At 42.9% G+C, this 12,070-nt stretch overlaps 1 protein-coding gene across 2 annotated transcripts in view; it reads right to left on the reverse strand.

Moving 5' to 3' along the window:
• Positions 1 to 4,316: 4,316 nt before the first annotated feature.
• Positions 4,317 to 12,070, reverse strand: part of LOC134928374 (carbonic anhydrase 2-like) — a 31,497-nt gene continuing 23,743 nt past the window's right edge. For both annotated transcript variants that reach the window (XM_063924049.1, XM_063924048.1), the window contains exons 6-8: positions 9,729 to 9,791; positions 9,314 to 9,469; positions 4,317 to 4,960 (exon numbers count right to left, since the gene is read on the reverse strand). In XM_063924049.1, coding sequence (XP_063780119.1) covers positions 4,841 to 4,960; positions 9,314 to 9,469; positions 9,729 to 9,791 — 339 coding nt within the window. In that variant the 3' untranslated portion in view covers positions 4,317 to 4,840. The remainder of the gene's footprint in view (positions 4,961 to 9,313; positions 9,470 to 9,728; positions 9,792 to 12,070) is intronic.

The following is a 12,070-nucleotide window of genomic DNA, read 5'->3' on the forward strand; positions in this document are numbered from 1 at the left end:
ACATAAGGGTGGGTGGGAGGGCCCAAGGACAATTCCATCTTGCACCTCTTTTTTCTTTAATTTTTCTTTGCGTCATGTGCTGTTTGGGGAGTATTTTTTTGAAGGGCCATCCTGCGTGACACTGCAGTGCCACTCCTAGATGGGCCAGGTGTTTGTGTCGGCCACTAGGGTCGCTTAGCTTACTCACACAGCTACCTCATTGCGCCTCTTTTTTTCTTTGCGTCATGTGCTGTTTGGGGAGTGTTTTTTGGAAGGGCCATCCTGCGTGACACTGCAGTGCCACTCCTAGATGGGCCAGGTGTTTGTGTCGGCCACTAGGGTCGCTTAGCTTACTCACACAGCTACCTCATTGCGCCTCTTTTTTTCTTTGCGTCATGTGCTGTTTGGGGAGTGTTTTTTGGAAGGGCCATCCTGCGTGACACTGCAGTGCCACTCCTAGATGGGCCAGGTGTTTGTGTCGGCCACTAGGGTCGCTTAGCTTACTCACACAGCTACCTCATTGCGCCTCTTTTTTTCTTTGCGTCATGTGCTGTTTGGGGAGTGTTTTTTGGAAGGGCCATCCTGCGTGACACTGCAGTGCCACTCCTAGATGGGCCAGGTGTTTGTGTCGGCCACTAGGGTCGCTTAGCTTACTCACACAGCTACCTCATTGCGCCTCTTTTTTTCTTTGCGTCAAGTGCTGTTTGGGGAGTGTTTTTTGGAAGGGCCATCCTGCGTGACACTGCAGTGCCACTCCTAGATGGGCCAGGTATTTGTGTCGGCCACTAGGGTCGCTTAGCTTACTCACACAGCTACCTCATTGCGCCTCTTTTTTTCTTTGCGTCATGTGCTGCTGTTTGGGGAGTGTTTTTTGGAAGGGCCATCCTGCGTGACACTGCAGTGCCACTCCTAGATGGGCCAGGTGTTTGTGTCGGCCACTTGGGTCGCTTAGCTTAGTCATCCAGCGACCGCAGTGCAAATTTTAGGACTAAAAATAATATTGTGAGGTGTGAGGTGTTCAGAATAGACTGAAAATGAGTGGAAATTATGGTTTTTGAGGTTAATAATACTTTGGGATCAAAATGACCCCCAAATTCTATGATTTAAGCTGTTTTTTAGGGTTTTTTGAAAAAAACACCCGAATCCAAAACACACCCGAATCCGACAAAAAAAATTCGGTGAGGTTTTGCCAAAACGCGGTCGAACCCAAAACACGGCCGCGGAACCGAACCCAAAACCAAAACACAAAACCCGAAAAATTTCAAGTGCACATCTCTAGTTAAGTCTCCCATATCCAAAATGCTTGAGACCAGATGTATTTTGGATTTCAGATTTTTTCAAATTTTGGAATATTTGCATACCATAATGAGATATTTAGGGGATGGGACCAAAGTCTAAACCCACAATACATTTATGCTTCATATACACCTTATAGAAACAGCCCGAAGTCACTTTTATACAATATTTGTACGAATTTTGTGCATTGAACAAAGTTTGTGTATATTGAACCATCAGAAACCAAAGATTTCATTATCTGAACCATGCTCAAAAATTCCATATTTCGGGAATATTTAAAATTTTGGAGGACATTTTGTATGACAGGAGTGTCATAAACATCCTAAGCTTTTGCATTTTACACTCTATAAAGACACAATGGGTTAATTTGTGAGGGTTGTGGTTGTTTTGTTGTTAGTCAATAGTGTCTTGGCTTTTGTGGGTAGTTGATGGGCTTTGTGGTTCATAGTCTTGGTGCTTGTGGGAGGCAGTCTGTCTTTGGTTTGATTGTTGCCTACCCTCCTACCCTAGGTTTGTTTGGGTTATGTCCTCTTTATGGTTGTGAAGTTACGTGGCTGGTTTCAGAACAGCATTTGTTTTAAGTTGTTTTGTGTTTGTGTCCTGGGGTATTTCAAATACCAATGAGAGGTTTAGGCATAATGAACAGGATATTCTGTCAGAACCGGCTCAGAGGTCTGGTCCAACGAGGTTTCAGTAGCAGTAGAGGCTGACACTATAGGAGGGACAAGACGAAGATTGCGGATATAGTTCCTTCTCATGGGATAGACAGAACTGTAGAATAACTGGGATGGATCCAGCTGGATGGCTGGATTGCGGAGCAGAACCAAATTTATAAAACTGCCTGGTTGCTTAGCAGTATTGACTACTTAGGGTTTGCTGGGATGCAGAGCAGAACCAGCTTTGCTGGGTTGCGGAGCAGTACTGACTTCTTAGAGATTGCTGAAATGCGGAGCAGAACCAGCTTTTCAGGATTGCTTGGTTGCTGAGCAGTACTGTCTACTTAGGGTTTACTGGGCTGGAGTGGAGGTTAGGCGTAACAAGAGTACCGCACTCCAGGACTGGACCGGTGGTGGCCCTGAAACACGATCCCGCACAGAGATGGAGAACTGCACAGGATTCAATGGCTACTCCTATTCAACAGGTGTATTAGTAGGGACAAGCTGGAGCGCCAGCCAGTGGGACACTAACCCCTGCACACAGCAGTTGAGCCATTGGCCTTTTTCCTTATGAATTGTTTGGCAAGGATGTTATGCAGGTGGCCTCATCCTTCTCAATTTGTTGGCAGTTGGCCAATATTGTTAGGTCAGTTAGTGTATACTATACACTAGCCCAATCTTCTCCCTGCCACCATATCTAACTTTAATATCCAAAAAAATAAAAGATGACTCCCTTTCCCCCCCCCAATCTGTTGTCCGAATGATTCTTTATTGTATAAGGTATTATGTGTTTGGAGTGTGGAATGCATCAGTCAATACAGAGTTTAAGGGAGACTCAACCTTAACCAGTAGTCCACCCATACACATGGCCTGCGTAAGGGTGGACTACTGGCTTGAAAGAACAGTGAGCATAGAAGTACAAACAAGTACTGTATAAAATATACAATGTAAAGCAGTCAGTCACACCATGTTAGTAAAAAATAGAGAATCACCAGAATTCTCTTGGTTGGGGCACTCAACTACCAAATGTACAGTGTTGTGTATAAAACTTAACATTCATTTAAAATATTATAAAATGAGATATGGAGGTCTCAAATGGACAGACCCAACAGGCATATTACACAAAGGTTATGTACTCTTGATAATAAGAGATCACAGATCAAAGCAATAAGCCTAAAATGCTGACACTATGAACTCTTAGCTTAAAAGTACATATACAGTACCAAGATACGGACCAAAGGGCACACGGATAGTATATTAACCTATATCTTAAATAAAGCTCCAGAACACTGGAGGAATTGACATTGGGGGTAGTTCCAAGTTGATCGCAGCAGGAATTTTGTTAGCAGTTGGGCAAAACCATGTGCACTGCAGGGGAGGCAGATTTAACGTGCAGAGAGAGTTAGATTTGGGTGTGGTGTGTTCAATCGCAATCTAATTTGCAGTGTAAAAATAAAGCAGCCAGTATTTACCCTGCACAGAAACAAAATAACCCACCCAAATCTAACTCTTTCTGCACATGTTATATCTGCCTCCCCTGCAGTGCACATGGTTTTGCCCAACTGCTAACAAAATTCCTGCTTCGATCAACTTGGAATTACCCCCATTAGGAACAATAGGCAAAATGTATGCAGCCAGTAATGCAATGAGCAATGTGAGTGCACAATAAATAATTATATGCAATAAAGTATCAAAAGCCATGAAAGGATTAATGGTCACTGTCCCTAGGTGAGTATGTTAGGTATAACCCAAAATTGCAAACAAAGGCATATACCTGATGTTGAGCCTGTATTTACTGGGAAAAAAGGGACAACATTCCAGGATGATGTTAAGATACCAGCTGTTGGGATCCCGGCAGTCAGAATCCCAACATCCGCCAGAATGCTGAAGCCAAAATCCCAACAGGATCAGGTGACCAATGCCTGAGGGGGGCTTAGGGTTAAGCACCACCAGGGGGAGGTTAGGTTTTGGCACTAAGTACGGAGGGTTAGGTTGCAGGGAGAGGGTTAGGTTTAGGCACCACTGGGGGGAAGTTAGGGTTAGGCACTAAGGTGAAGGGTTACGGCTAGGGCGTAGGGGACAGGGATAAGATATTTACCTCACCCCTGTCAGGATTTCAAAGATCGGATTGCCGGCGTCGGTATTGTGACGGCCGGCATCCCATCCACCAATCAAACATACAGAATCCCAAAATTCCTTTGCAGCCACAGGGGGCAGTGTTCTATTGGTTTATAGGAATAATATTTCAAGCCAGACGCACAGAATCAGCAGAATTATAGCAATGTTTATTACATGTCAAACAGTAATTTATATAAAATTATATTAACATGACTTTGCAATTGTGATTTTTATTAAGGTATCCAAAATACAATTATAATTTCCTATTTCTTTATATTCTGTTTTCAAACTTAGCAAAAATAAGCACCAGTAAGACTTTTTCATATATATTAATATATATATTCTGTTTTTATATATATATATATATATATAAGATTTACATTTCTATTAAAATCAATATTTCTTTAATCTCTGGAACAATTACAACACACACCAGTTCCCATTATGTAACACATAGCAGTGCATGGACTTCAAGTTTATTCTTTAAGACATAATTCTAGAAAATAAAATAGGGGAAATAGTCCCCAGTTCTCTTTATATGGATGCAGCATTATTTATGGAAGAGAGATCAGTAGTGGCTATGTCCTGTAAGCAACAACTCACATTTATTAATGATTTGTCTACAACAGCTGACTTTCACATTTCATTAATCAGATCCTAATACTCGCGAGGGAATTAGAGATTCAGCATAGACGGGGGTAAAAGCTTCCACTGTGCACACAGCAATAGATAATTAAACAATAGGGTGTGGATTCCAAGCTTGATCACGGCACATATGGGTGATTCAGATCCTAATGGAATGAGGCTCTAATGACACGCCCCTTCAATGGCTGCGGTGGACGAAAGTTGTTCACCATGTGGCAGGGACTTTCATGTTCATCATTGAAGTAAAGGCCTCGGAACTTTGACAACTAAAAATAAAAACACAAATTAAAGTTTATTCATAAAAATAATATTTTTAAAACAGCATGATTGTAGTATTACTATGTACCTCTCAAAATATTGGCAGGACAAGCAGAGTGTGCCATGACATTAAGGGGGTGTGTGCGTTACTGAGGAGGTAAGGTCATGCTTCAGTGTGCGTTCCTAGTGTGAAAAGCCCTAGGTTGCCCCTTTGTCCCTTCTTGACTTTCGCAGTCACCTTTACCTCACTTGAAGATGCGTGCAGTACGCATTAACTGCTGTTCTGCGCAACAGAACAGCGGGAATGGATCATACCGCCCAACTCCCAGCCAGAGTGGAACAATAAGATTAATTAATCACCTGGTCCTGATGGACTTCACTCGAGGGTTCTTATGGAGCTTAGTTCACAACTAGCATGACCCCTATACTTGATTTTCAATAGTTCAATTAGATCAGGCATGGTACCGAAGGATTGGCGTATAGCTGAGGTAGTGCCATTATTTAAAAAGGGATCCAAAAATCTTCTAGGAAACTGCAGACCAGTTAGTTTACCATCTATAGTGGAGAAAATATTGGAAGGAATTCTAAGGGACGGCATACAGGAGTATCTACAGTCCGCTAGGATTATTAGCAAGAACCAGCATGGGTTTGTGAGGGACAGGTCATGTCAAACTAACTTAATTAGCTTCTACGAGGAAGTGAGCAATAATCTTGTTCAAGGAAAAGCAGTGGATGTGGTCTTCCTAGATTTTGCAAAAGCCTTCGATACAATTCCTCACAGGAGACTGATGATCAAATTAAAGGAGTTTGGCCTAGGAAAAACTATTTGCACAAGGATAATCAGCAGGTTGGATAGCAGGGTACAGCGAGTAGTGGTCAACGGGAAGTCCTCAACCTGGTCCCCAGTAGTCAGCGGAATACCACAAGGGTCCGTACTCGGACCACTACTGTTCAACATATTTATCAACGACCTAGAAATAGGCCTGGAAAGCGCAGTGTCAATCTTTGCAGGTGATACTAAACTGTGTAAAGTAATTAATTCAGAATTGGATGTGGAGTCCTTACAGAATGATCTATCTAAACTTGAACTCTGAGCGTCTAAATGGAAAATGAGGTTCAATACAGACAAATGCAAGGTTATGCATTTTGGGACTAAAAACAAACTTGCATCCTACATATTAAATGGGGAGCGCCTATGGAAAACAGAGTTGGAAAAAGATTTGGGGGTATTCATTGATAATAGGCTTAATAACCATACACAATGTCAAAATGCAGTAAAGAAGGCAAGTAAGGTGCTAGCGTGCATAAAAAGGGGAATTGAGACAAGGTACTCGGAAGTAATCATGCCGCTGTATAAGGCGTTGGTACGTCCGCACCTGGAATATCGTGTTCAGTTTTGGGCACCATTGTATAAAAAAGACATCAGTGAACTCGAAAGTGTTCAAAGGCGAGCTACTAAATTGATTAAAGGCCTCAAAGGACTGGACTATAAGGAAAGACTTACTAGGCTGAATATGTATACACTAGAAAAGAGGTGCCTAAGAGGAGATATTATTAATATCTTCAAATATGTAAAGGGACATCACAAAGAGTTATCAGAGGAATTATTTATTAAAAGAACACAGTGTGCACTCGCTGCGACTGGAGGAGAGAAAGTTCCAAACGCAACGGAGGAAAGGGTTCTTCACTGTTAGGGCAATCAGGATGTGGAATTCCCTGCCAGGGAAGGGGGTAATGGCGGACTCTGTAATTGGATTTAAAAAAGGAATGGATACATTTCTGAATGAAAGAGCTATCCAAGGTTATAATACTTAAAATATCAACGTGGTTAATCCGGGGGTAACATGAGTTATAGTAGCTAACTAGTCATAAAACATTATTCAGCAAGTATGTAGAATCATCACAACTTAAAACAGGTTGAACACGATGGGCAATTTGCCTCTATTCAACCTCAAATACTATGTTACTATGTTACTATGTAATCCAGTCCCTATCGTGACAGCAGGACAGAGAACTAACCTAATGACTGTCCCACCAGAATCGGAACAATTGGGAGTTACTGTATACTTGCCTACTCTAGATGACTGAGAGGAGATGCAAGTGGGTGGGGCCATGATAGCCACATCACAGGCCCTGCCCTTCATGCAAAATACCACTTTTGGTCCTAATTTGGATAGGCGTGCAGCTAAAATTACACATTTCCATAGAAATGCATCACTAGGCCCTGCCCACTTTCCGATGTCCATGGATTCCATGTATTAAACTCCCCATTCTGCCCACTTCACTAGGAAGTGGGCAGGATGCGGGAGGATTGCCCACTCTTCTGTAGGTGCAGGGGACTACCCCAAAAATAGAGTAGTGAGTAGGCAAGTATGCATTAAGGATGAACTTATAAAACAGGGATAACCCCTGTTCTCCAGAGCATTGGGTCATTACGGCTTCATCCAATTCAACAAAATAGATATTACAGATTTCTTCTGCGGGATCTCTAATCTTGAAATTTGGTTATGAATTGGCTCAACTGATCAAACAATGAAAATCTTTGCTTTTTGATGCTGTGGAACAGTGGGGGAACAGCAAAGCCGCAGAGGATTTTCTGATCCCCACCAGGCAAAATCTCAGTGGGACTGTATTGATAAATTGTTCATAAACTCCATTCTTCATCTGCGCAATACTGTAGCTACTGTATATATACGGAACTCACTCACTGACACACACGATAAATAAGTAGTATAGTATGTGAGTAATATGGGAGACTTCCAAGTGTGGTACTACAGTCTCCTTCACAGAAGATTTTTGCTGCCTGCTTTAATCGCTTTGCATGATAAAAAAACGGACGAAAGTCGTACTTGTTGTGTAGTAGTTGTGTAGCAGTTTTACCTGATTCAATAACAAATCAGAAGCTGCGCTAGTTTTTGTGTCACAAGCACTACATTAATTTTTAAAAGGTCTACACCCCGCAATCATTTCTGCTTAATGATGAAGCAATTTAGGCATGTGACTGAGCCGTTTTACAGTGAGAGAAGACATTAGAAATGACCTAGTAATCCAGCTATGTCCAAACTCCCACGTATGAGAGAGATTAGAAAGCCTTGGAGTCATACTAACGACTATGGCCTGGGGAGCATTCCTTCTAAGACATAAATGCATTATATATATATATATATATATATATATATATACATTATATATCTGAGCGTGGTATGGTGCACACACCTCCTGTGCTATTCCTTCACCCCTGACTACACTCTCTAGTAAATATCCCTTTACTTACTTACTATATATGATGAGTGTACTGTAAGTCATACAGCATAATGCTCTATGTCAGGAGCAGACAACCTGTGGCACTTCACCTGCCAGAGCTGTAACTAGGGGTGTGAGAGTGGTGTCATTGCACAGAGCACAGTAGTGCTCTGTGGGCGGCACCACTGCTGCCCCACGGTCTCTGCATCTGGCTAGTGTCACTGCTGCACCGCCACCGGAGCTCCATTTGGATGATTCAGGCATGCAACTCAGGAACATGTGGTGAAGTAAATGGGTGAGAAGATGCTGGCTAGTACCAGACCCAGATTTACACACAATTTATGAGCCAAAGAGTACATGTGGGTATTATACACAGGTGTAGCAGTAAATACTGCTGGAAATTTGGTGAGATTTGATTACCGGCCATAGACTTTTTACTCCAGAGTTTTGACTATATAAATGATTAGAATAATGCAAAGTCGATATTTATAATAGATTCTTTGTATTTTTCATATACTTTATATAGTCAAAACTCTAGTATAAATGTTAGTATGACAGGAAAGACTCTGCCTCATCCCAACGTATGCCACTGATGCAACTGACCCTGTGCATTCCCCCTGATGCATCCTGAGGATGCTTCTGTGGTGCTGCAGTTCTTCCCGATGCTGGTGGCCCTGCCCCCTTGGCATGACATCAGTGGGTGCTGTAAAGCCCTGTTATGACACATCACATCCCAGCATGCTCTGCCCCAGTTTAAACTTAGCATAACAGCAAGCTGAGCCAGGGCATGATGGCTGAGCCAGGGCATGATGGTATATGTAGTTCCACAGCAGCTGGAGTGCCTTAGGTTGCCTACCCCTGGTTTATATGAACCAACATGTTATTTAGCAGCTTGAGGTATATCTGTTTTTCATGTGAATGGTATACACATAGAAAGCCAATGATTGTTTTTACCAGCACAGAAGTTCTGCAATGGAATGAGTACATAAATGAAAGTATGAATAAAATGTAGTTTGAGGAAGATTCATGATTGTCGGCAAACTTATTCTTATAGATGCAGTTTATGTATAACAATACGTTTTTGCACAATGCCAAATAAATGTAAATGTTGGACTTGCCTGATCCTTGCTCACACTAATTGGCTCTTTAAGAACGTGCCAGACGATACACTCCAGGAGTGGTGGAGTGGTCAGAGATCCCTGATAGTTCCAGAAATCCAAAGAACTTGGGAGCAGACCTGAAGGATCATAGTTAAGGAAAGGAGCCTCTTTCCCCTGAAATTACAAGTAACAATATTTCTATATTTACCATCAAAATCACATAGTAGAAGTCATTAGTAATTATCGGATGAGTTACATATAAGAGGGCTGAGCAAATGTGGAGGTGCTGCCTATAACGATCCCTATTAGGGGTGACATTGTCAGAACCTGTGAGGATCTCACACACAGCTACTTGTGGATCTGCCGGTGGAGGGTCAGGTTATCAATTCCTCAAATATAAAACACAAAACAAACACCCCCCCAGAAGTTGTACCTTTGTTGGAATTAATGCTAAGGCATCAATCACTGGCTGCAGCGCATGGTTGGCTTTACCCACCTACAATACCAAAACAAGAAAACAGACATGCAAGAGATGTTGAGAAATATACAGTACATTATGCTACGAACAATAAAGCTAAGTCTAAGGCTTCCAATGACTCTGTTTGATAAGCAGATCATTTAGTATTTGACAAACTTACTGGGGAAAGGTAAGTATCCCGACTGCCAGCGTATCAAACCCAACCTCATAGAAGCATCAATATCAGACATGGGCCCACATTCCGAGTTGTTCGCTCGTTATTTTTCTTCGCATTGGTGCGATTTTCCGCTAACTGCGCATGCGCAATGTTCGCACTGCGGCTGCGTCAAGTAAATTTGCTAAGAAGTTTGGTATTTAACTCACGGCATTAAAGGTTTTTTCTTCGTTCTGGTGATCGGAGTGTGATTGACAGGAAGTGGGTGTTTCTGGGCGGAAACTGACCGTTTTATGGGTGTGTGAAAAAACGCTGCCGTTTCTGGGAAAAACGCGGGAGTGGCTGGAGAAACGGGGGAGTGTCTGGGCGAACGCTGGGTGTGTTTGTGACGTCAAACCAGGAACGAAACTGACTGAACTGATCGCAGTGGCAGAGTAAGTGTCGAGCTACTCAGAAACTGCTAAGAAATTTCTATTCGCAATTTTGAGAATCTTTCGTTCGCAATTCTGCTAAGCTAAGATTCACTCCCAGTAGGCGGCGGCTTAGCGTGTGCAATGCTGCTAAAAGCAGCTTGCGAGCGAACAACTCGGAATGAGGGCCATAGTCACATACATTGACCACCTGCAGACATACTTACCTGTGTGTTTTTGGAGATTGTAGCACATTATCATTAGAGATGAGCGGGTTTGGTTCATCAAGATCCGAATCCCCCCGAACTTCACCTATTTTACACGAGTCCGAGGCAGCCTTTGATCTTCCCGCCTTGCTCGGTTAACCCGAACGAGGCCGAACGTCATCATCCCGCTGTCGGATTCTCGTGAGATTCGTATTCCATATAAAGAACTGCGCGTCGCTGCCATTTTCACTCGTGCATTGTAGATTGAAAGGAGAGGACGTGGCTACGTTCTCCGCCTGAAAAGCTCCATATCTGTGCTCAGTGTGCTGCAAATATCTGTGCTCAGTGTGCTGATCAAAAAGATGGAGGCGGACCTCCTGCTGTAGCAGCGATGCTGCGCCAGAAGGAGGCTTCGATAATTTCTGCAATCACTCTGAAATTGCGATTGCACCACAATTTCAACATGATCGCAGTGGGTGGGGCCTTGCCCTGCTATGGGCGGCTCCCAGCATGCGAGTCAAGGATTGCAAATTCTTCTAAAAAGCAGAATTTGCAATACTTACTGAATAAAGGGGGTTATTTCGAGTTGATCACACGTAGCAATTTTTTGCTGCTCGTGCGATCAACCTGACGCCGCCTATGGGGGAGTGTATTTTAGCATATCAGGGCTGCGAATGCTTGTGCAGCCCTGCTATGCTAAAAAAGTTTCAAGTAGAACAAGACCAGGGCTGCAGTTACTCACCCAGTGCGACGGATCCAGCGATGAAGGTCTCGGTCCTGACGTAAGACATCCGCCCTCCAAACGCCCTGACACGCCTGCGTTGGACTCACCACGCCTGGAAAACAGTGAGTATACGCCCCGGAACGCCTCCCGCCTGTCCGTCTTCTTGCGATCGCCACTGCGATCACATTTCTCTCTGGCGGCGTCGTTGCCCGGCGACGATCATCACCAGGCAACGACGCGCATGCACATTTCCGACTCGTTCGCACCGCAGCGAAGAACCGCTGCGTGCGAACGGGTCGGAATGACCCCCAGGGTCCCAAGTCAGCATAATGAGAAGACTATTACATATCTGCATATTCAGTGATATCAGCCATCTAAATCAAATGTACTTATTGAGAAATAATAGAAAGACCGTTGCATAAATCTTATTGGTTGATGGGATTTAAATAAATATGTTGACAGTTAAAACGGTTGAACAAATTAATTTCTTTTTTTAACTATACCTGGGTATATAATCATGCAAATACGAATGCAGTTTTGTGTACTGTATATACTTCAAAATGCCATAATTGTATTGTAAACTATAACGTAACCTTAATGCTTCGTTCTACAACAGGATCGATATCTCTACAACTTCAGGCTTGTTCAGCCACTTTATTTACATATCACAGAACCAGTCCGCATGCAATGCATGATACATAGATTACCACTGTAACCATTAAATACAAAACACATTCCTTACATTTTCCAAAATATCACGCTTGCGGCATAATAATATTTAGCAGTTTCCGTACACCACTGCC

The sequence above is a fragment of the Pseudophryne corroboree genome, chromosome 5 (assembly GCF_028390025.1).
Source record: "Pseudophryne corroboree isolate aPseCor3 chromosome 5, aPseCor3.hap2, whole genome shotgun sequence".
Taxonomy (NCBI): Eukaryota; Metazoa; Chordata; class Amphibia; order Anura; family Myobatrachidae; genus Pseudophryne; species Pseudophryne corroboree.